General features: G+C 32.3%; 1 protein-coding gene across 1 annotated transcript; it reads left to right on the forward strand.

Annotated features, from left to right (window-relative positions):
- Nucleotides 1-224: 224 nt before the first annotated feature.
- On the forward strand, nucleotides 225-26175 carry LOC111415996 (GRIP and coiled-coil domain-containing protein 2-like). The gene is made up of 4 exons (XM_023047909.2): nucleotides 225-914; nucleotides 12173-15108; nucleotides 25416-25883; nucleotides 25951-26175. Exons 1-4 carry the CDS (start codon nucleotides 368-370, stop codon nucleotides 26101-26103), a joined length of 4104 nt encoding a protein of 1367 aa, XP_022903677.2. The 5' UTR covers nucleotides 225-367; the 3' UTR covers nucleotides 26104-26175.
- The last annotated feature ends 193 nt before the right edge of the window (nucleotides 26176-26368 follow it).

Consider the following 26368-nt stretch of genomic DNA (forward strand, 5'->3'; position numbering starts at 1 on the left):
ATGAATTTTCATTATTATACTAAAAGCAATCAATCGAACGAGCCTAAGTCAAAATTATTATTATAAAAGAAAATAAAACAAATTAATTAATGCAGATTAAATTTATTAATGTTTTATATTTTATTTGTTAGTATTGTTATTATTAATAAAATTGATTCAATAATTTTTTTTAAATTTAGAATCGTCCAATCGAAACAACCTAACCTATAAATGTCATTTATCATCCTTGTCATCTGTCAAAAATCGTGGCAAAAATACTTAAAAAAATCATTACAAAAAGAAAATTACTTCTTATTTAAATGTTTTATTTAGAAAACAACGTAAATTTAAAGATATTGTGTTTAGCGTGAATAATCTACGTTAAAAAATGGATGTTTCAATGGAAGGGGCATCGAAAAAGGTGCCTCTTGAAAATTTAACCAAACAGGAGCTAATAATCAAGTGTAAAAGTTTCCTATCGATAGCTCAAAAAGCAAAACAATCTAAAGATATACTTATTGAAGAAAATCGTCAACTTAAAGAAAATATGAAATTACAAGAAAATTGTAAACCCCAAGAAAATCAATTAAAAATTGACCCACAAACAGAGGCCATTATTGGAACACTAACCAAGCAAAAATTAGATCTTTTAACATCCCTGGAAGAATTAAAAAGTGAAAAGGTGTTTATTGAGGGTAAGTACAGCGATTTGGATACAGAAAACCAAGGATTGAAAAGACAGGTTGGTCGACTTAGCGAAGAAAACGAAAGTTTAATCGGACAATTAGATGGTTTGGAGAATCAAATTGGTTTTCTTAAAAAAATTGGATTGGAACAACAGGAGCAGTTGTTAGCTTTGGAGAAAAACAATATTTCGAATGGGTTTGAATTAGAAGAGAATATAAAACAGAAAGAAAAAACTATTTTGGAATTAGGTGAGAAATATAGTTTAGATTTTGAGGTTAATTAAAATTTTTTTTAAGTAAAAACTAGGAATATTTGGGTTTAGATGTAAATCTCTGAAGTCAGCTAAACCCGAATATTTCTATGTCTAATGCTGGTGCTAGTTCTATTTTTAATTGTTATTCAGCCTTAGATTTATTTATTTATTTACATTCGGGATTCAAGCAGGGTTGGCCCCCCCAACAAAGCATCCATAAAAGATCCAAACAAAAATTAATCACAAAATATTTAAGAGTACAACAAAAAAAATAGTATTTTAAATCAAAAAGAAAACAAAATTAAAATCAAAAGCAACACTCCAACAAAAAAACCAATAAAAATTATTGTTACTTATTTAAATAATAATACAAAACATTAATGAAGTAGCAATGATCCCTCCTCACCCACGCCCCTCAAGAAACGTCTAAAAGTAGCCAAAGAAACATTAAAGATATATAAATATATATTCCTACAGTAAGAGTCATGCATATTCATTATTCTAACAAGAGGAGAGTAAAGTTGTGCTGAAGATAAGGATCTACTAATTCTAAACAAATATTCACCACATGTTTGATATGAGGGCACATAAAAACATAATTCTCTCACCAATTCCGACAAATTGAGAAGATTTTTGACTAATTTATACAGGAATAGTAAATCGTAGCACAATCTCTTTCCCTTCAATGTCTGAAACTCTAGAGCAGGTGTGGATAAAATTTAATCCCTTAGGGGCTACTTATTCTGTAAAATGTAGTCTGCTATGAATATTATTAGTATTTTTCAAAATTTTCATAGGTATTTTAATAAATAATTAATAAGAATTTCAATTAAAAATATACAAAAAACAAATAATTATATATTTATTTTTATTTTATGAAGCGCAAATATTTATTAAATTAAAAAATTTCAATGTAAAGAAATAAATACACAAAAAAATGTTAGCAAATGAAAAAAAAAAGTGATAATTTTTTTATTTTTTGAGATAAACACTTAGTAAATTAAAAAATACACTCTAAATAAGTAAATGAATAAAAATGTTTAATTGGATGAAACCTGACATTGCATTATTGCAGCAAGTTTTTCAAAATTTTACAACACACATTTAGGGTATTATTGTTTTTGTTGTAATTTTGCATTATTGCTCGCGTTTGAATCGACTTTAGCAGTAGGTCACTAAATCGAACAGCTTCATCCTCTGTAGGCGACGCAGGACATCCTCGTTGTCGAGAAGCTGGATGTTGGGATAATCGTGTATTCTCTTCTCATGTTTAGATCATAGAAAATAGCTTCGTAGAAATGCAACTCTCTAAACAAAAACTTCGTACTAAAAATTGAACGCATGTGGCGCCATCTGTTGGGGATATTTTGGAATTATTCAGCTAAGAACCGAACCACTAGAATACAGGTGGATTGGGTTTGTACAAAGAAATTGTATATATAGAAGCAGTTGTAAACATTAAAACTTGAAGCCAACGCAACACGCGGTTTGTTTACTAACAACCTTTGTCGAAACCAGTTGAAACAATGAACGTGCATAGATCGGACCATCGGCCGACTATCGCCGAACACTCCCGAATATTATTTTAGCCCCTAGAATAAGACATACACTAAAATAACGACTCCTATTTGCGAATCAATAAATCTTCAAAGTTGTTCTTCTTTCGATTCATTTTTTTTTATATATATTTATAAATTTAGTATACCACTACTCTTAGTTAGAAATAGAACTTATCAATCAAAATAGTACATACTTGTATCGTTTACCAAGTATGTATATTGTTTCTAGGTCCTCTGATTAATTTAAAAGATTACAAGATTATATTTATTGTGTTTAATACTTCAAAATCTTATTAAAACTTGACAAAGATATAGAAAAAAATTCATTCTACAATTTATAAAAGTATTACGGCAATAGTTTTTCAATTGGTAGTTAGTTTAACAATTAATTTGTGATTGTAATTTTATATATGAAATTAGGATGCTCTTTGGATACGCCACTGGATAAAGTCTGACCAATTTCATCTAATTCGTACACGCCACTGTCGCTAGGACTAAGGTCTATTTTGTTTGCAAACAAATGCTCTTGCGTTGGCTTCAAACCGGTATACGGGCGAACATAGGTGATGCGGCTTCTATATATACAATTTCTTTGGGTTTGTATATAAAAGCTCCAACCACAGAATAACTGCTTGGAAAGTGGTTTTCAACCACTATGTGGCTCCAATTAACGTTCCGACTGGTTGGGAATTCCTCAGATGCAATTACCTATGGCTATTACACCTGTCAAATAAATCCGCCACATTTGAATATCACTGCATCATATGACATGTGAGATTGCATCTGACGAGCTTCCAACCAGTTATAACGTTAGCTGAAACAATGCTATAATGTCAATTATAATCTAATTATTTAATCCTACCCTTATTACTTTATTATACTCTTACCGAAAAATCACTTTAAAATGACGTTTTCATCTGTCATTCTGAACAAACTTCAACTTTTAAAAGTTGAAGTTAGCGGCAAATTTAAAAACATAAAACGAATTGGAATCTATACTTTTTAAATTAAAAGAATGATACTAGCAATAATTGTTATTGCTGTCTCTCATCATTCCCACTATTAATAATAAAATTGTTAGTTTAATTAAATTATTTCAGTATAGACCTAGTGCCATCTTACGGGGGGATTTCGACATACAATCAATCCCAATTTCTCCTATCAAAGATCCCTAAGTAAGGGACTGCATTGCCATTTATGTGTACTGGGACATAGTTTACTTTCTTATAAGTAAAGTTTATGTATGTCGATTTATTTGTATTTAGTTTTATTAGCCATCGTTTGGTCCAGTTTTCTATTGAATTTAAGGCCAATTGTAATTTATTTGCTGCAACTACTTCACTATCTGCGGATGGCTGCAACACTCAAGATCGCTGTGTCATCTGCGAATGTAGCTGTTAAAGTTTCTGGCATCTGAGGAAGATCGAATGTGTAGAGTAAGTACAGTGTTGGGCCAAGCACACTTCCTTTAGGAACTCCGGCTTGTATTTGATGTTGTGGTAATTAAGCGTTTTCGTATTTTACTCTAAAATATCGTTGATGGTAGTATTTGGTCTAGTTTGTAATTTAAACCATCTAACCGGACTTTGTCGAAAGCTAGTGCAACATCCAAAAATATTGCGAAGCAGACTTTATTTTCTTCCATTCCTATTTCGATAGTATTCGTTATTCTATGCACTTAGCCTATTGTTGCATGTTTATTCCGAAACCCAAGTTGATGTGTTGGTATTAGGGATTTTTCTTTTATGACAGATTTTAGTCTTTTTAATAGTAATTTTTCAAGCAGTTTTCATAGTAACGGTAATAATGAGATTGGCCTATATGATGTAACATCTGTGGGGGCTTTACCACGTTTTAATATTATTGTTATTTCAGCAACTTTCCATATACTTGGGAAGCATTTCTGTTTAAAAGCAGAAATGCTGCAGCATTAATAAATTATGTGTAATAGTTTTGTAATCGCTGGTAGATTTTGGTAGATTTTTCAATGTTTCTCTACTTATTAGGTCATAGCGTACTGATTTCTTTATATTTAATTTTTGTATTTCATCAAAATACAGTTCTTTCATTCTTACACACGGTATATTACTTTGCTGATCACGTTGAATTATGGTAGGAACACTATTTAGCATAGTTGTTGGACTGTCTGATGTAAAAGTTTCTTTCAGATGTTCAGCAAACAAATCAATTTTTTCTTGATTACTCTAGCCCAATTTCCATTACTATTTCGAATTGGAGGTGTATATTTTTGGAACTTTAAGCTTTCTTGTTGCTTTTCACAGAGAATAATCAGTACTGGCATCGTCAGTAAGGTCTTTTAAGTAATTTTGAATATTATTTTGTTTGTGGCTATCTGTTAATGCTCTTAATTCGGTTTCTATTTTATTTAATTTAGTTTTATCACTAGGAATTCTATTGGTTTACCATTTCTTTCTTGCTTTCCGTTGTTCTGAAATTTTCTCTCAAATGAATTTAGGATAAATATTACAGTTAGGTTTTGGTGTTAAAATAGGTGTTGAAGCTCAGGCTGCGTTTTGTATGTCTTTTAAGAAATTTTTTACTTCCTTGTTAATGTCTTCGTTTCAAGCCCTAACTCTTCTTCTATGTTTACGAAGTTAAGCGATATATTTTTCGTAATAAAATAATCAGGCAGGTCCGTAATTTTACTTCTGTTGGCCAGTAAGTTCGCTTACCAGTGGAGAGCACCTCACAAGTTAGGGCCTCTATTGCATGTTTCATTTCTCTTCCTTTTGTATTTGTCAAGCGAGAACTCCAAGACTCTGGAGAAGTCGTCTTCTCTATATCATATCGACATATGTTGGTCCAAAACGCGCAATAATTGTCCAAATATTTGGATATTTATCTTTATTTATCAGTTTCCAAAAATTACAATCTGGAATCAGTACAATCCGTTGTGCAGGTAAAGAGTTCCGTACAGGGGGAAAAACAAAATAATTTAGGACACAAACCTCTGTTAGCACAATTTTTTTTCTTTCTGTCGCGCAAATAGCGGAAGTCCCGCGCCAAGCCTAATCAGCGCTGTCGTGCACATATTTAATGAGCGCCTTTATTTAATAAAAATACGTATTTCATTTCTAATTTTTTAAAATTAATATATTACAATTTTTTAAAGTTTATAGTCAAAGATTTTTATTTAAGATTTACACTATTTATATTTTTAAACAAACAATATTTACATAAAATAATACAACTTTAACATAAAATAGCTGTGTCCGATCACGTGGACCACGTTAACAAAAAATTAATAAGAAAATACATATATTGAAATGCAACTTACAGAAACTGAGCTTTTCTAACTTTGTTTTTAGCCAATTGCCCTATTATTAAATCTACATCTAATTTTTGTAAAACGTCACTCTTAATAGATATGATTGCAAGATTTGCCAATCTATCTTGTCCCATAGTAGACCGCAGATAATTTTTAATTATTTTTAATTTTGAAAATGATATCTCTGCTGTAGCAACTGAGACAGGAATTGCTAACAAAATCCGTAGAGAAATATAGATATTAGGATATTAGAATTATATAATTTAGAGCTTTAACGTGCGATGTAAGACAAAAAGACCCAAAGCTCTGCAAAAACTGTTTGTCACTTAATGCTGTTTCAAGTTTTTGACAAAGATTGAGCTCGTCTTCTTCGGGATATTTCTGAATGTTGAGATAGTAGCTCAAACCTTTCACTTAAAGACGATAAACTTAAGGAGCAACTGAGACTGAAATTGTTAACAAAATCCGTAGAGAAATTTAGATACATATTAGGATGTGAATGTGTTAGATTGTTATCAACTATATAATTTAGAGCTTTAACGGGCGATGTAAATCTGTCCCCAAAGCTGTGCAAAAGTTGTAGTTCATGCATAAGATCAATTCCATTTATGTCGCCTTACTTCTGTTTCAAGTTTCTGAATAAGATTGCAAAATGGCATCCGAAACGGCAAACCTTGTTTTATTGTTTAATAGTGACCATAGAAACTCCGGGTGTTTCTAGTTTTAATTCTCTTCCTAACAATAATAACATCTTCCTGTTAACACCAACCTTCAACGGTTACGAAGTTATAATTGCATTTTCTATGTTGTTATTCATCATATATTATCCTATGCATAAATCCTCCTATGTACGGTAGTTATTATTAATCTTTCACCAATCATGACTTCAACATCTATTAAGCCTAGTTTTAAACAGGCTGCTACACTTAAAACTTAAATATTGGAAATTTCATTTCGTGTGGTTTTAAACATAATCCTCCAAACACTTCTGCAAGCTAAATTTGTACCTTTGAATAACTGTTTCATTGCTAATTACTTCCTTTAGGTTTACTAAGTTTTAAGGACGATGTTTTAGGCATAGGCCATCTAAGGGATATCAAATGTCTAGGGTAGCAGAGAGCTACATGTGAGAGTTTGGGGTGCATACTCCGCACAATGACATTGCGCTTTATTCGTCAACTTTTTTCACAACTTAATCAATAAAAAACCAGTTTTAGTACATCACTTTTTTGAAAATTTATCTGATCTTTTTATTGCTGCCTTCATTTCGTTTCTTGTTTCAATACTAGAACTATAGAGTATATAGTTCTCTTGTAAGAGACTACTGGTACAAACCATGATTTTGATTATTTTTGAGTATTAATGTCAACGAGTCTAGTCCCAATGGCCTTCATTGCCACAGCCATTATCGATTTCTTATTCCATTATTTATCAACGCGGTTTTCATTTCCGTTCGTTGCAGTTTTTCTGTAATTTGTTATTTGATTCTTAATTTAGCAAGTACCATGTTATAGTTTGTTCCGAGATTCGCAGATGTTAAAGCTCTAACGTCTAATTTGTTAGTTGGTGGTATTCCCCGATTTGTTATTATACATTGTGTCAATATTAATATTGGTTACATAAGAAACTTTTCGGGAAAAATTACTTTATAGTTTAATTACTTCAAATTTCTATTGATAAAAATAGCAGTAGCCATGAGTAACTATGGTAACCAATTATTCTAAACAATCCCCTAAGTATCAAAAACTGATTTAGTAAAGCTTCTTAAAGTGTGGTGGCGCGCCATCTTGTTGGAATAACTGCCGTTGGAATTGAGTTGTGTCAACATTATCGGGATGGAAGAAATGACATGGTTTTGAAAAAATTTAAACATCTCTTTCCACTTAAGGTTTCCTTAAATCTTCTGCGGATAGTGGGTGTGCGACTTTCTTAGCTAATTTCGATTTTGGGTAGCGCAATATCGACAACTTTGTCTGTTTACTTACCCACTCAATGTAAATGTCCCTTCGTCGAAAAAATTATGTTTTTGACAAAGTCTTCGTCATCGTTGCAAAATTGTTGTTGCAAAAACTACGATTCATTGCTCGTGAATCAGGTTTACTTTATGGGAATGCTATTTTGCGGGTTTTAAAATTTTATGAACCGTTGATTTACTAATGTCGAAATTAGACCCAATACTCCTTACAGTAACATGAGGGCTTTCTTGCCCAGTCAAAACCACTATTTGAACTTTCCTTGCAACATTTAGTAGGCCAGACTTCGAGAGATGGCCATAGTGTTTAAATTTAGTCACAGCTAGGCTCACCATACTTTGGCTAATGAGCTGGCGATCAGGATATGTTGTATTAACCCATATTATCCCAGATCTACAAAAATATGCCAGGTTCTTATAAAATTTACATCCGTTCATCTTACGTCGTTCAGAAATACAGTAGTGAACAAAAAAAATGTATACGACATTTAGTTTTATATTTTTAGAATTAAATAATATTACCCGGTTCGATACGTAAGACTAAATGAAAAACTTTTTTTTGTAACTTTTATTATAGTAATTAATAACTCAACAATAAACACCATACTTGAAACTAAAAGATACATATGAACTTATTACTATTCGGGTGTTATTTCGTGTGAAAATTAGTTGAACATTTATGATGCAAAGCAACACTACATTTTATACATTTCATTGTGGTGTTCTTATGACACAGTGCACATCGACTTTGTTTATTTTGTTTCCCAATGAAATGATTACTGCCATCTAATCGTACACTATCAGCAACTGTTTTTATGACTGCCAAAGACGATTTAGGCACTGGAATCTTTGTGGGTGATGTTGAGTTTGTTGTATCTTTCAACATAAAGTATGTAGTCACAATGTACCTTGTAAAAGATAAAAGATCGTGGCGATTATTTTTGTATTCTGGAGAAATTTTGTAAAGTTGAAAGGCGTTGTTCACTGAAACATTCAATGGAAACATCAGAAGCTGCCAGTACCATCTTTTCAGCCGAATCGCAACTCTATAACATCCCACATTTTGATCTAAGCGATCAACTCCACCCATATACTTATTATAATTGACGATACAACAGGGTTGGTCAACAGCTTTTTTTTTTGTTTATTGCAGTATCGCTTTACGGTACCAATAGGTCTGACACCGGACTCGGTGGATGCAACCGTAACGATATTATTATCGTTGTATCGGACCAGTGTTATTCCAGATAATACATCTGTGCATTGATGGTAGCTGCCTCTTTTCATTTCTTTCTTATCTTTTAGTGGTGCTTTTTCCACTCTATTTTCTCGAATTGTTCCAGTAGCATCATGACCTAATTTCTTTAGTTCGTTCAGCAATGGTAAAGACGTAAAAAAAAATATCCATATATAAACTATGGTTAGCTGGAGGTAGTCTGGATAGTAGGTCTAAGACAACTGATCCACCGACACCAAATTCTGGATGAGTGTTTCCGGTGCTTGCTCCTTGATAAAGTTCGCCGTGTATCAAATAACCTAGACGCGTACATATAGACCAAGTTTTATAACCAAACCTTATTGGTTTTCCATGAATATGTTGCTTAGCTCCATGCTTCCCATAGTATGGAATCATTGACTCGTCGATACTCAAGTTTCTATCGCCAGGGTAATATTTCAACCACCTTTTATTCAGCAAATCCCAAAGTGGACGAACTTTCGCAAACCTATCACCTTGAGTAAGATTAGCACTCAGCAACGTGAAAATAACGTAATAGTTCTTCAAATCGATTTCGGGACATAAGGGATGAAATTCCTTGATAGTTGCAGTCGATACTTTTCTCCCAATACATCTTGTATCTGGCAACACTGTTATATCCACTCATTAATAGGATTCCAATAAAATGCATTATTTCAATCGTTGTAACCCTAAATGCATGATTACCTTTCTCAATAGCATTTCTTTCTGTTCCCGAACGCAAAAGTTCATAAACATTACTATCAAAAAATAATTCGAAACAGTTCGCAGGATTTTCTGTTTTCCAAAAAATAGGGATATTCAGTTACTTTTTCTTCTTTTTCTTCTTTTTCCGGAATATCTATGAACTTCCATTTCCTGGTAACATCGATTCGCCTTCTCTTTGTTGGAGGTTTTGCTGTAGAAGCGGAAGCGACTGAAAATTCAAATGATTCGTTTTCATTCGTGACATCATGCACATATTGTACTCCGCCTTTTGATGATATTGTAGCGCGATATTCGGCTTCTGCTAACAATTGACCCCTGGATAAGTGATTTATATTTACTGACTCTTCATCACCACTATCTTCTTCACTTATTTCCCCATCAGGTGGTATTATAAAAATGTCTCCACTCAACAGTTCATCGTTTTCTGCTATTAGTGTGATTATGTCGCCTATACTGATAATCTAGAATAAAATAACAGAATTCTCCAAATAAAAGGATCAAATTGGAATATTTTACACAGGCATATTATCCTACTGTTCCAAAAACGGAACGGTATCAGATTTATTTGTTATATAAATAGAAAATACTTACTTTTTACGGCGATCCATATTTTGAAAGAAACTTTCGGTTTTTATACTTGTTTTTTACAAATGTCGATGCGAAACGTACAACGTCAAATATTAAATTTGACAGCTAACAATCCGGGTAGTACCAACGTATAAGAACAAATAATGAACGGCGATCCATATTTTGAACGAAACTTTCGGTTTTTGCTTGTTTTTTACAAATCCCGGTAGTACCAACGTATAAGAACAAATAATGAACATTCTCGAAAATATGTTAAAAATATTAATAAGTTAACCGTTCCAATAATGGAACACTGGGAAGATATGGGTTAAAGAGGTCAACTACTTACTAAATCAGTTTTTGACACTTAGGAAATTGTTTAAAATAGTTGGTTACCATAGTTACTCATGGCTACTGCTATTTTCATCATGTCAACAAATCTGAAGTAGTTAAATTTTAAAGTAATTTTTCTCGAAAATATTCTTATGTAAGCAATATTAATATTGACTGTATTACATTCAGAAAAAAATCTTCTTTCATATTTCGTAATAAAAATGGGGGATTGCCATTTGAAAAAAATACCGATGATGTCATAACTCGCTTAAAAATGGCGGAAGAAATTTAATATCTACATCAAACAATTGCAAAAAATTTAAATCTTTAGACCCGTTTCTGGGATCTTTCCATAAACCGTCTATAATGATTTTATCGCCTATATCCGTTACTTTACGGACACACTGTATAGCCTATGGTTGATTTTTGACTATTGCTATTATTAAATGTAAACCTGTGCCGTTCTTTATGCCAAAAGAATGTGTTAATTAAGCGAAGTTCGTTCATAGCGCATATATCTATAATCAATCCACCATTTTGTGGTGGAATGAGGTTGTATACTACCTCATTCTACTTCTATTTTACTTCGGGAATTTCATGGTTATTAATATCTCCCATTAGTATAATTGTATAGTTGCTATCTATTTTATCTATTAATAATTATTAATTGAGTAACAATGCAGGTCCAATAAACTAGCGATTCAAAGTATGGATTCAAAGATGCGTGGTGACCGTATGTGTTTTTGCTGGTGTCTAATGAGGATTCATAAATTTCAGAACAGCTTGTTCAAAAATTCATTGTCCTCCTCCTTCAATTGTTGCATGATTTGCAGCTTCTTCTAATGAATTCTTCGCTTTTCTTCTTATACCCTATGGCGTTGAGTCTTAAATCCATTTTTAGTACTCTTTTCTATTTAGCATCATCCTCTCCCTCAATATTCCTTCCCCTCTGCTGAATCGCACTCTTGATGTCGTCCAGCTACTTCGGTCTGGGTCTGCCGGTTCCCCTCTTCCCTTCTCCTCTTGCTTTTTCACAAGGATCTATCCCTCGTTCCTCTGTTGTGGTTATATTTCTACCACTATTTCTTCTGGTCTTGCCTATTATTCACCTTAGCTTATTTCTTTGGACTTTATGTTTCTTATTTCTTAATCTGTTGCCCAGTCATTGCTCATCCCTCCCCCAGGTATTCGTAGTGATTTACTACTTCTAACCTATTCTGTCCACATCTGATGTTTATGTCTCCTTTCTCGTTGCCGATTTGTTTGCTAATCTTCGTTATTTTACTTTTTTGCGTGTATTTCCATTCCTGCATTTTGTATATTGATGACTTTGAGGACTTACCATTCTCCAGTGTCCAAGTTTTATATTCAGTGCCCTTTCTACTTTTTTTTAAGATTTGCATTACATAAGTTTCGTACATTTTAATAAGTTTCGTATAAACTTATCATCAACTTATTGTTATTGTTTTTTAGAAGCTTTAAAAAATTTTTGTAATTTAAAACTGAATTTTTAACTTTTTTCATGTTAACTATAAATTTTATGTTTTAATAAGAATTCATTTTATTTCAGAAAATTCAAATGAAAAATTAAAAGATAAATTAAAAAGTTATCACGGAAAAATCGTAAAATTTGCCGGTGACGTTAAGAAATTAAAAGAATCTAAAAACGAATTGATATCCTCATTTAAAACATATACAAATCAAGTTCAAGATTGGAAAGATCTCTTAAACGTTGTTTTAAAGAAAATCGAAACGAATTATGTCGAAAGTGAACGAATTAAAACAGAAAATGATTCGCTTAAAATCGAAATTGAAAAACTTCAAAAATCAAATAGTGACAATTCGGAAAAATCAGAATCTAAATTCGCCGTTAACAAAAATCAAAATAACGAAGAAGAAATGAATCATATTAAATCAATTTTCCAATTACCGGTTAAGAATGATTTGGTTGCAGAAAATGAACAAATGTCGAGTGAAATCGTTGATTTGAAAAATCGCGAAGAAAAGCTTTTATTGAAAATCGATGTTTTGAAAGGTCAAATTGCTGATTTGAATAAAACTAATTTAAGTAATGAAGAATTAAAAGTGAAAATTGATGAATTAAAAACGAAAGAGGAAAACTATCGATTGGAAATTGAGGAATTAAGAAAATACAGAACGACCGTTGAAGAAATATCAAAAAATATAAAATGTAAGAAAAATTTAGGCGAAGAAATTTCTTGTTTACTTGCAAATAGAGATGAACTAAAATCGATTAATAAAGATTTAATTAAAAACATTGAAGAATACAAAATTTTAATTGAACGTTATTTAAAAGATATTGATAAATGTTCAAATGAAAAAGATGATTTAACTAAAAAAGTAAAAAGTTATGAAAACTTAGCTGAAACGACATCAACGGAAATTATTAATTTAAAAGCAACAAACGTAGATTTAAGCAATAAATCAAAAAAATACGAAGAATTACAAAGGTTAAATGAAAATTTACAGAAAAAAATCGAAGAACTTTCCAAACAAATTCAAAAAAAAGATTGTGAAGAACAACAAATGGCTGAACAAACCAGCGAAGAAATCATCAAACACGTTAAAAGAAATCAACAGCTTGATCAATATATTAAAAACTTAAAAGAACAAATGGATGCGATAAAAAATAATTCAAAGAGTAATGAAGAAAAAATTGTTCAAACTGAAACACAAGAAGAAGATAAACTATCATCTTTAAAACGCGAAAACGCCGAATTATTATCGGAAATGAATGTTATGAATCAAGCGTTAAAAGAACGCGGAGAAGTTATTTCAAAACAACAGTCGTATTGCGACGAAATTTTAAAGAAAATGCAACTTTTCGAAGCTCAAAATTTAGCCAACGTTGAAACTCTAATGCGCAAAGAAAAAACGATTGAAACGTTACAAAAAGAGATGTTAAGTTTAAAAAATGAAAACGAAACCTTCGCAAGTTCGTTTACTGACGAAGAAATTGTTAAAAAAAATTCTGAAATATCACGGTTAAAATCTGAAATAATCGAGTTAAAAGAAAAAATGTCTTCTCATTTCGTTGAATCAAGCGAATTTAATTACCCCGATAGCGAAACGACTTCAACAGTTTCCGTGACGAAAACTGAAGAATCGTCGAGAATGAAAGATATTGAAGGTTCTTGGGAAGAACGTTACGGAAAGTTAAGGAATTTAGCAATAAAATTAAAAGCGAAAATTCGACAATTAAGCGAAGAAATAATGAAAGAGCAAAGTGAAAAATCAGATTTATCGCAAAAATTGATTAAAACGAAACAATCATATCAACAACAAATCGATTTGTTACAAGATCAACTAGAAACGTCATGGAAAGAATGTAAAACGTCCGCGAAAGAATTAGAAACAACCTCTATACAGGTAAGTAATGATAAGAAGATGTTAAAAGAGAATGAGGAAATGATTAAAAAATTAAAATTAACGATTGATAACTTAGAAAGCGAAAAAAGAAACGTCGACGAATGGAAAAAGCAGATTGCGGGAAAAGTCCAGACGTTAAAAAAAGAATTAGAAACGAATCAAATGATTAAAAAAGAATACGAGGCACAAATTAATAAATTAAATCTCGATTTAGAAGCGAAAGATCGCGCTTTAAAACAAGAAATCGAAAAGCATAACGAATTAAAAACCGAGAAGAAAAAACAATCCGTTCTAAACTTAGAAATACAAGATTACGAAAAATCCGTTAAAGATTTAACACAAAAAATTGAAAAGAAGCAAGAAATCATCACCAAATTAAAACAACAAATTGATCATCAAAAATTAAACATTGAAGAATTAGAAAAATTAAGTAAAAATGCGGATGAAAATATAAAAATTTTAGATGAAAAACTTTCGAGGGAAATCCAAAATAACGAAAATAATAAAAAGAAAATTGTGGAACTCGAAACGATTTTGAACGAAAAAGAAACAAAAATTCAACAATTAACGTTTTCCGTTGAAAATATTCGAATGGATAATGAAGACTTGTCTACGCAACTTTCAAAAACGATCGTTGAAAATGAAAAGAATCAAACGATTTTACAAAAACAATGCGAATCATATAAACAAAAATATCTTTCGTTAGAAAATTCGTTGAAATCGATTCAAAACCAATTTGAACTGAAACAAAATGAACTGATTGAGATTCAATCGGATTATGAAAATTATAAAGTTCGAGCTCAAAGTGTTTTATTAAGACAGAATCAGAATTCGTTGAGAGATGCTTGTGGGGTGGTCGAGGAGAAGTTGAAGGAGGAATCGGCGAGTTTGCAGGCGCAAGTTGATATTTTAGGGGTTGAGTTGCAGAGGAGTAAAGAGGTTTGCGAGAGTTTATCCAAGGAAAATAGTGAGTTGGGAACGAAGAATCGTAATATGGTGGAACGATTGGAAAAAGTTGAGATGGAGTTGGATATGACCGCGAAAGAGTTGGAAAATTTAGGGTTGAAACATCAAAGAATGATTGTTGAACATACAGAGACAGTTCGAGGTTTAAAGGTACGTTAATTTATTTTTTAATCTGCTAAATTGAATAACTTTCATTCAATATTTAATATCTCGTAAAAATCATTAATTAATTATTAAGAAAGTTATCTAAAATAACGCTTTAACGGAAAATGACGTTGATAAGACCACATTATTCCTTAGGAAGTAAAAAGTGTATAGTAAATTTTCAACACTAAAAAAATATTTTGCATAGCATATTGGCAGGGAATTGAAAAAAGTTGATTTAACTCTTTATTTCTGCCACGTATAAATACAAGAAATATTTTAACTTGAAACATAAAGTTATACGAAGCAGCTGTTAATAATATTATACATGACAGAGTATACAGAACCTTATTTCGGGTGGTACAGTGCAAAACAATTTTTCGTCAGTTCTACGTTGTTCTACATATTCCAATAAGAGTATAACAATGAAAAAATCTAGGATAGGGGGACAGGACTACCAATACTCCTTAATAAATTGTTTTGGTATTGTTGGAATATTTCTAAATTACTCTTCCTGGCATAACGCTATAGCTGTTTGCTACATGACCATACAGACTTGGTGAATAACTGGGTGAAGTTTCGTCCAAGCAGCTAATACGTGTTTTAAAAATTTGATGTCTAATTGTCCTTTTTTCTTTTTGACGTGCGCTTTTCAACACAGTTTAGCATCCAATGTTATACCCAAATATTTTGCTGTATAGGCATATGGTAGTTGGATATTTCTTATGTTAAAAGGAATATGTTGGTCCCTTTTGTATGAAAATTGATATGATAGTTGTATATTTATTGCGATTTTTTGCGACAGACATTAACTTTTTTAATAATAGCCCTATTGGCATTCTCAGTGCATTCTTAATTTATATCATAATTTGTTACTACCCTTCAATTGTACCAAAACGCGCATATTCCCAATATTAAATCGTATTTAAACTGAATTTCGTTTTGATGCTATAAAATTTCGTGAATTTTAATTTTCTTCAATCATCTAAGCTTCTGAGTATTGTCCAGGAGTTGAATGGCTGTAATGTTGGAATATCAAAGCAGTCTTTCTTATGCTTCACACGAAATCTTGAATTACTTCGTAGACACAAGTAAGCATTGGCAATCAAGCAGAAATTTGTTTTGACTACCTCTGACGATCAATTGGATCATTGGCAGCATCTATCGACTAATTTGTCTCATTTTGAGTTTAATCTGTTCACCTTTCTGTATAACATGATGCCTCCTGTTCATTCTACTATCAAGTTAGTGACTTAAATATTTTGTTCATTCTGCTTGAAAAATGGGTCATCCTCCTGTTTATTCAAAATTGATGGGAACCAATTTCAAACCGTTCAATTTCATTTGAAAATCTTCATTTGCGTTGAATAACTTATCAGATTAACTGTGTCATCAGGAAATGTCTTAAGTACATCTTTTGAAATTGGAAACTCCAGCGAAGATTGGTTTGAATGTTGAGTATCCTCCTTCATGTAACACTCCAAACGCATTTTCAGAGTGATATGATTTCACATACTATCAAACGACTGCGAAATTCATGTGAAGTTCATGAAAACTGCAGGACAGTATTTCTGTTTTTCAAATGTATTCTAAAAACGGTTGTCACTTTATGCTAGAATGGCGATTACGCAATACAAAATAGGAAACCTGGTGAGGAGTTTAAGACGTTTTAAGAATAAACATTTAAAGAAGTTTTTTGAGCTTAATTATCTGTGCCGACTTAAAACGTATCGAGACATCTTTCAGTCTCAAGCATGCATTAAACAAGTATAAGCCTGGTGAAATTTCATCAATTCCAGGAGTTTTTTTAGGGTTATAGTTGTTATCGATTTGTAGGGCAACTTTCATTGGCGAAATTAGCTTCCTAGTTATTTTTAGTTAACAAAGAGGTGTTATGTCCACTGTAAACTGTACAGGGTGTATAAAATGTCTAGAATAAAAACCATCGTCATTTGTGAAAATATTAAATCGGCATATTACAAGCAGAGTAGGCGCTGAAATAACGCCGTTGACAGCTTTAAATTTTTTTCAACACAGCAAACAAGTTCGAAGTGACTTGTTTCTGAAGAAGGTTGCAACATGGTATCCCAAGAACTAACACTTAGTTCTAGCGTTGACTAAGAAATTTAACAAAACACGCAATACAGGGAAAATAAGCGTCGCAGCTGCAACCGTGTTCCCCTCTCCCTACCCTCCCTACTACTGAACTAGTCCCACCGCATTCACTCTGTAAAGTGGCGCCACCGTTATAATATACCGAACCACATCCGAGCTGAGAGAATTTTACATTTCTCAAAACTATTTAAAAATTGAAAATCATACTAATAAGTTGAAAAAATAGGGAATTTTAAAGATTTTAAAAATCACATAAAGTAGTTAAAAATACGAAAAGTTGTAATATTTTATAAAATTGATTTATTTTATTATTTTAATTACTAAAAAAGTTTAAAAATTATTGAAATTAATTGTTAAACACTTTATTAAAAATACTTGGAGAAAATAAGTCCACTGATTTTTGTGGCAGTAGTTAATTTCCTAAAATTCGTACTTTCCTATGTGGTTTTCCACTTGATATGGGAATTTTCTTTCTACCATCAGATTCCCATTTTCTAAAAATTTTCATTTTTATAATTAGTTTTACCATTTGTTTCTTATGGTCTATACAATTTTCTTCGGCATATAACCATGGCAAGTCGTCCATTAAATCCTTTTCTATATTTTTTACACCATTTTCACTTAATTTGTACTGTTCGTAGAGGGCATTAAATCTATTTAAATGTATTTAAAGTGGTGGTGTTAATAAAGCTCTCAGTAGGTCTTCTTAAGAATTGTATATCAGTGGAACAGCCATAATCTTTATTCAAAATAAAAAGTTCGTTTTCTTCAAACGCATCATTTGAATCTTTTATTAAATCAGATCGACATTGTTCGCACGTTGTTTTGTCAAAAATTTTGTGGAATACATAACCTGCATACGCTGTCGTACAACTTTCCAATGTATTTTTTTTTGGCCACTGTTAGATGTAATTACTTCGTTGATGTCGTCGACATTTACATCTTTCTGAGGAAGAGTCAAGACACACCTGGCAATTTTCTGTTCTTCTGCTACTTGGATTTCTTTTTCTGCATCCATCAATTGCTCTTTATCTGATCCAGACAATATCAGTACACTGGTATAATAATGGTAATATTTTCAGGTCTATCATTGTAAATCGATAATGCTCTTTTGTTGGGATTATTATCATTTAACGCTCTACTGTTTAGAGTATCAAATATATTATTTACACTTTCAATAAAACCGGCGGTATCTATCGCTGTATTACTTTTTAATTGCATCGTTCCTCTGGCTGTAGCAACTGTTGCTGCAACTGTGTGCGAGAATATTTGTGTTGCATATTTGACTCGCATTTTCTCAAATGTTGTTGGTTTAATGTGGGATTCACGGATTTTGAGCATTGCTCTTGTAGTAGTACTTTTTTGATCTAGTTTGTAAGTGTCGACAACGTCGTTCCACCAAATTGTTTTTCCATTAACTACAAACTTTAGTTTCGGATTTATGAAATTGTTTCTTAAAGATTTAATTAAATGTGGTGCGTCAAAACTTGTAAATTTTTTTTTACTATCTATTAAAATCATTGGATTATTTACAGTTGCTCCTAATAGCTCCATCGCTTTTCTGTTATTGGATCCTTGGTCGCTGACTAACATCAGAGGATTTAAGTTCATTTTCCTTAATTCTCTGATAACATCTTTTATGATTAGATGCAGCGTAGAACTTTTTACAGGTCCAGCGGATGTATAATATTCTAATGGTATTTTGTAATTATGGAGCAAACCCCGCAGATAAAATACAAGAGCCGTGTTGGTTAGTTTGGACTCTTTGCCATAGTTTTCCAGATCTTGAAATCCTTCAATTAGATCCTGGAATTTATTATATTCCAGCTGTGTTTTTAACCAAATTTCATCAAATATTACCACGCAATATTTTTCGTAATCTGTCATACTTTTAACTTTTGAAGCTAATTTCTTTGTCAGTGTAGTTTTGATCACTGTTTTTAAATTTAAAACTTTCAACCAAGACTGTATAGTTCTGACCGCTGGCAGAACAAACTTTAATATATTTAACATAAAACTGTACGTGCTGGATGATTTGTAGAAAAGAGACATTGCGATCTGCTTTTCAGCCTTACTCTATTTAGATTTTCTTTTTCGCCAAATTTGCATATTTATAAAAGTTCTGACAGCTTCGCTCTTGTATCTAATTAGGTTGTCAATAATGGTTTGAGGGCAAAAACTACTACTATTACGTTTCTTCTGTAAGCGGTATGTTTGTTGACATCGCGCTCGGTATTTTAATCGTAATTGTAGCATTTTATTCGTCAAAAGTTTACATTTACTTCTTGATGACACTTTCCTTTTGGTAGGCATATTCATAATTCGATCACTTACTACACTCATGTTAGAAGAACTAGAAGTACTCTGGTGTTGCTTTTCGTCTGGAGTATCATAGTTGACTGTGAGAGTTGATAATTCCTCCGAATCAGAATTTGATGTTGTGCTAGAATTGTCAGCAAATTGTCTTTTCCTACCATACGTTTTAACAAGCGAATGTGTTCGGACTGGGCTAGTTGGAACAGCAAAGGTGCGAGTATCAACGTCTGCACAAACATAAGAAAAACGATTATTAAGTTTATGTTTTAAAAGAAAAAATCTGATAGTAATTTATGAAAAGAAAATCTTAACTCAAAAAATAAATAAAGATAAATTTGCTACATTCCATACTTTTGTCATACCCCGTATATCTATTCCACACAAAAAACCCTCAAAGAAGCTTGTAACCAAAAGTTGTAAATTACATCAATGTGTTTACATAAGACATGACCAAGGCACAAGGATACCTGCTATTCAAATTTTTGGGTCAGAAACATTCTTAAATATTTCACCATCCCATAAAAAATATTTACCCTAATATTTACCCTGAACAGCTTTAGGTTGTTATAAATTTCAAATTTATTTAAATATTAAGTTTTTAAAAAGAAAAAAAAATTTTTACTTGAAAATTATAAACAATACAAAAATCTTTTTCGAATAAAAGTTATTTAGAATGAAACTATCTAACCAAGAAGTACATAAAATGTTAGAATTTTCTTAAATATAGATTTAGTATTAGAAATATAGATTTATTAGATTTACTTACCATCACTATTATAAGCCACGGGAAAGGCGTTTCGACGTAATGTTTTTCTTCGCGAGTTGATAAGTATATCACTTTTTAAAAAATGTCTTTCACAAAGTTTTGTTTCTTTTAACTCTTCGACGTCCATCAAAGTAATTTCAATATTTCCGCATCGTTTTTGCCATTCGATTGCTCTTTGTTTTTCTTTTATAGGAAATTTGAAATAACTTATTCCATTATCTTTTAACCTGTGTTTTCCACAATTAATATAATAACACATATTTTTAAGCGGCATTTTCTTAAGGGCACTAATGCATACGATAAAAATTACACTTAGAACTGCCGAGAACACTAACAACAGGAGAATAAAATTTCAATTTAGGACGCTAAGCGCACGCTTGCGCACAAGTCCTCAAGCTACTTCAACTTGGGTAGCGCCATCTAAATGTGGAGATATTTTACGGCGACGCGTAAAACTATCGTATGACATGTCTTGTTAAATTTCTCAGTCAACGGTTCTAGTTTTAGTTTAATTGGCACCAGCCTTGAAAGTCTTGGTACTTGTAGATCCTAATAGTTAAGATTGCTTTTTTGATAATTTTAAGTCACGAACCAGATCGTTAAGATCAGCTTGGTTGTATCATGAATTTCATCTGCAATTGCTACATAATTGTAAATCGATTGCAGATTGGAGTTAAGAAAACAACTTTTCACCCACCGAACACATGTCTTACATCATATACCAAGTCACTTAGAAATTACTTTTCATTAAGTTTAGCAAAGCACATCGCCTTTATTTTTTTTTTGTATCGCTTTCACGATAAACGGTAAAGTTAAGTTCACAGAAAACTGCATAATGACAAGGTAGTCATAATCAAGGCTTATATTGGTGATGCAAGTCTCTAACTTATCCAAAAACATTCCAAAATTCCCCCTGGGAGGTCTATAAACTACTCCAACTTCAAATTTGACATCTTGCAACTGCGCAATAAGCTATAGGTCATCAATATGCTCTTAAAAACCTTAAAATATACAGGATGTTCCATTTAAAAAGTCGTAACTCAAACTGCCGTCATCATTTTTATTTTATTTCTACACCAAGATATACGGAAAATTGTTTCAAGTAACTTTTATTTAAAACTTTTTTTAATATAAGTTGAACCATGATGAAGCTGAGGCTGTAGAACCATTATTCCATACTTTTTGTACCTCTGTATAATTCAGACACAACAATCTTGAGTACATCAAAAACATCCTGAATGGTTGTTGACTTTTTACTAAGAATTGCTTCTAATTACTTGCTCATAATTAGTACATTGGTTTGCTATAATTAAATAATTTAAAAAGCAAAGCAAACAGGAAGAGACAAGGATAAAAACTTCACGCCACCGGTGCCGTTCAAGGTGACTAAACTTTAAAAAACAAAACGAATAGGATAAGAACAGGCAACGGAGAGGTATATCGTGATAACAAGGGTAATAAACATGGAAAATATACATTAAGCGATAAACTCATTTTATTGCTACGCGCAAAAAAAAGAGAAGACACAGATTTGTGTTTCCTCGCCTGTACTCTCAAATAAATCACTCAAAAACGTATATAGACATACCATTTGAGTCCCAATCTAGTGGTCAATAGACTAAAGAAAATAATCTCAGAAACTGTAAACAATTAATTCGCAATATTACCACTAGAAAAGTTTAAAAAAACACGGAGCATCACTAAAACATAATAATAATAATAATAATAACTTTATTCAGGCTTCATCAAGTACAAACTTAAAAAGATAAAAATATTGTACATATACATAGGTAAAGAAAATGATAAGTACATTCTAAAGTAAAATAAAATACATTAAAGCCCGAATTTAGGCGGAGTTCAGGTAACACCTGTTCTACCACTCAAACCCAAATCAAAAACAATAATAAACTAAAAAAAAATTCAATGACAACTGAGCACCGTCATAGGCTAATGTTGAACATGCACAATAGTTAGCCACACATACTATACTATAGAGTGTCCAAAAAATATCATACAAGAGTCTCATCCCTCGAGGCCACCAAGCACAAGCCCACAGTCACACACCCAAAACCCAGTCCCGCAAAGGTTTCTTAAATCGGTTCAAGGGTAGACCCACTAAATGTTTAGGAAGATTATTATAAACAGATGTAATTTGATATGAGAAGCATCTCTTAAAAAATTCTAAACGATGGGAGGGAGGTGTTAACCTACCCCTGAACCGGATATTGACATTGTGTACGTCCGTTCTAAAGTTAATTCTGTCGAATAGATAAGGAGGGCTCCGCTCCGTAATAATCTTATAAGAAAAACATGCTTTGTGAACATACCGACGCGACTTCATATTCATCCATTTAAGTTTCTTAAAAGCAAAAGAGACATGATCGTACTTTCTTAACCCAAAGATCAGCCAAAGACACAGGAATTCTGGAGCTTTTGAATTTTCTGTTGATGGCGGGAGTCAATAAATGAACCATAAATGTTATCACAATAATTAAAATGTGATAAGACGAGAGAGTCACACAAGAGTTTTTTAACAGAATTATCAAGGCAATGTCGATTACTGAAAATCAATCTCAGAGAGCCATATGCCCGCTTTAACAGCATATTAACATGTTCTCTAAAGTTTAGTGACTCATCAATAATCAGGCCAAGGTTCCTAACAGATCCACTCAGAGGAAGAGGCACATTTCCCAGCGAAATGTGGTAGAATCTGTCGATAAAGATTTTTTTCAATTTAGTAGGACCAAATAGGATCATTTGAGTTTTCCTTTCATTAATTCTTAGACAGTATTCCCGAGCCCCACTGACAATACTAAACAGATCACGCTTGAACTCATTAAGTCCTTCTTCAAAATGGCTTTCAGGGAAGGACTGGTAGATCTGAGTGTCATCAGCATAATAATGAATTTTACAAAAATCAACAAAACTATTAAAATTTATAGTATAAATCTTAAACAGGGTGGGCCCTAATACCGAGCCCTGCGGCACCCCAGACTCAATCTCCAAAGGTCCCGAGACGTTACCGTCAACACAAACAGATTGAATTCTACCTTTAAGGTAATTGGAGAAAAAATCCAGCGCAACAGGGTCGGCACCAATATGTTTAAGAATGGACAGTAATAAATTATGGTTAAGTGTATCGAATGCCTTCGAAAAGTCCAGCAATCCTAACAGGGTCAATTTATTGGAGTCAGTAGCTATGACAATGTCATCAACTATGTTATTCAGAGCAGACTCGCATCCATGTCCCTCCCTGAAGCCAGACTGGTTCACCGGAATTATGCGCTCGGAGTCCAGGAAGTCTATCAGCTGGCTGTTAACAATCTTTTCCAAGACCTTGGACAAGGAACACAATATACTTATGGGCCTCAAGGAAGAAAAATCAATGGGATTAGACACTTTAGGTACCGGAATGACAATCGACTTTTTCCACAGTGAAGGAAAAACACCCTCCAGTAGACAAGTATTAATTATGTTTACTATATGAGATAAAATTACAGGACAAGCCAGTTTAATAAAATGAATTCCAATACCATCCGCGCCGACAGCATTCGACCTTACGCCCTGCAATACATTCATGATAGAACTTTCGGAAATGAGGCTAAATTTAAAGATATTAGGGCCAAACTTAGAGTTATTGTAAACGTTTATCAGATTATCAACTCTACAATCACCAGAGCACTGGGTCTTCAGAAAATGGTCGTTTAATTCAGAACAATTTTTTAAGTTATTTGGCAAGGAATGATCCTGAAATTTTAGTAAATTATTTCGACGAAGCACTTTCCACGGATTAGTAGAATTTTGGATTTCCTGAGTCATATAGGCACGTTTCTCATTTTTAATAGAATTATTCACAAGATTCCTCAAATCCTTATAATAATTCCAATCGGCCAGACTCTTTGTTCTTTTAAATTTAGAAAGGGCTTTATTTCTTAAGTCCCGCATAAGCCGAACACTATCAGTAAGCCACGGGCATGGGACGTGGTCACCAGAAACCTTTACCAGCGGGGCAAATCTATCAATAGCCAAAGTTAACAAACAATTAAATAAATCTACTTTCTCATCAATATCACGTAAGTAAAATATATTGTCAAAAGGAAGAGACCGCAAGAAGGCCAAAAAAAGGGACAGGTCAAAATATTTCAGAGATCTAACATACCTGGAGGAGGCAGTTGGCTCAAAGGATAAATTGAACTTGCAAGAAACGAGCTCATGATCACTCACATTGTGGACAGAAACAACATATGCCTCAACGATAAGTTCTTACTTTATAATTTTCTTACTTTTAGTTATTCATGCATTCATGTGTGATACATTTTTATATGGTCTTTACGGTTTGGTAATGCGCGATAATCTGTATTATTGAAAAACTGGAGTTGGAGGTATTCAAAATATATAACTTAGATCTAGAAATAATAGGGTTTAGCCATGCCTCTCTCAAGACGGCTAAACATAAATATTTCTAGTTCTATCTTCCTGGTGACCAAAACATCCAGGAAATGTAACTGGTAATTTCTGAAGATGCTCTTTCTATGCTGCCAGATCACCTAGGTGTCATCCACGTAACGAAATCATAGCTTTGGTTTCTACTTTCTACAAAAATAATATATCTAAATCTAATAAATCTGAATATAAATGAATAAATATCTGGTTTATAGATTTTTTTTATCTATAAATTCATGGTGTTATTGGGTCCTGTACAAACAAACTTCTTTGTTGTTCTGCTGGAGTTTCTGTAGATTTGATCTTCTTAATTTTCTTGTAGGTGGCTAGAGCCAGGAGACTTCCCATCTTGTCATCATATCCTTTCGTGTCCTTTGCTGGTAGATAATGTCTGCTTTTTCTCTGATCGTCCGCAAATATGTTATGATTATAATTTATTCATCTGTATATGACCAAAAACGTTTGGTGATATTGTCATACATTTTGTCATTGAATGATACAAATGAGTTGTATTAATGAGTACTTCTTTCAAGAATTTTAATTGGGCAAACTATTTTTAAAATAATTTTCAAAATTTCAAGAAAAATTGTTAAAAATGAATTGATAAACATAATATTAAGTTAACAGTAGTTAATTTTTAATATTAATCGATATTTTTTTCTCAATTTTTAAGATCAACAGTGACACACTCGCCCAATGCTACCGAAAACAATTATCCGACCAAGAGGATCGTCACCATCGCGAAATCCTCGATTTACAATTACAAATTGATCGAGGATTATCCACCAATATGTCGTTGGAAATGATTTCAACTTCCACCCCGGTGATGCCACCTCGTGAAGAAGGAGAAGGTTCAGAGAGTGTTGAAAGCTTGTTAGGGAACACTTCAAAACCGATTTCATTAGAAAAATTATTAAGCAACGAAAACGAACAGGAAACTTATTCTATTAAGAAGCAACTAAATGAAAACGAAGCTAAAGTTAATCATTTAACAGCTTTGTTGTCTGATACAGAACAAGATTTAGCTAAACACGTTCAAATGAATCAAGTTTTAAAGGAAGAAATTCGACGACAAAGACGATCGTTGGAACGAGAAGAACACGCTGAAAATTTAGAGTATTTAAAAAATGTTATTTTTAAAGTAAGATGAATAAAAAAAATTGTAAATCGTTTAATTTAATTTTTTTAATTGTGTATTATTTTTTTAGTTTATAACACTAGGTCAAGGAGATGAGAGAGAACGTCTTATTCCAGTATTAAACACAATTTTGAAGTTGAGTCCTGAAGAGAGTCAAAAATTATCTACAGTTGCACGAGGTGAAAAATCTTGGTCTACTTACTTACCGATTTGGAAACAATAAATTAATTAATTTAAATAAAATCATTGTAAATATTGTAAAAAAGTTATTTAAATAAATAAAAATCGAAATATATTTTTAACAAAAATGATTATTTTTTTAATGAATTTAAAAATTCAAAAAAACCGCTCCAAAAAAAATTTTAATTTTAGTTCGTTGAGCCGCCGCCATTTGGCAGGTTTATTTTTTGCTCACCTCCCCTATTTCGGTTTCGCGAATTATTTTCGTCGAAACGATTGTGTAAAATCCCAACGCAATGATGTGCATT

The sequence above is a fragment of the Onthophagus taurus genome, chromosome 6 (assembly GCF_036711975.1).
Source record: "Onthophagus taurus isolate NC chromosome 6, IU_Otau_3.0, whole genome shotgun sequence".
NCBI classification, from domain to species: domain Eukaryota; kingdom Metazoa; phylum Arthropoda; class Insecta; order Coleoptera; family Scarabaeidae; genus Onthophagus; species Onthophagus taurus.

Excerpts from the sequence above, each read along its gene's own strand:
- LOC111415996 (XM_023047909.2), top strand. The coding sequence starts at position 368 with ATGGATGTTTCAATGGAAGGGGCATCGAAAAAGGTGCCTCTTGAAAAT. Across the intron at positions 15,109-25,415 it reads AGACAGTTCGAGGTTTAAAG|ATCAACAGTGACACACTCGC; the intron begins GTACGTTAATTT and ends TCAATTTTTAAG. Across the intron at positions 25,884-25,950 it reads TAAAAAATGTTATTTTTAAA|TTTATAACACTAGGTCAAGG; the intron begins GTAAGATGAATA and ends TTATTTTTTTAG.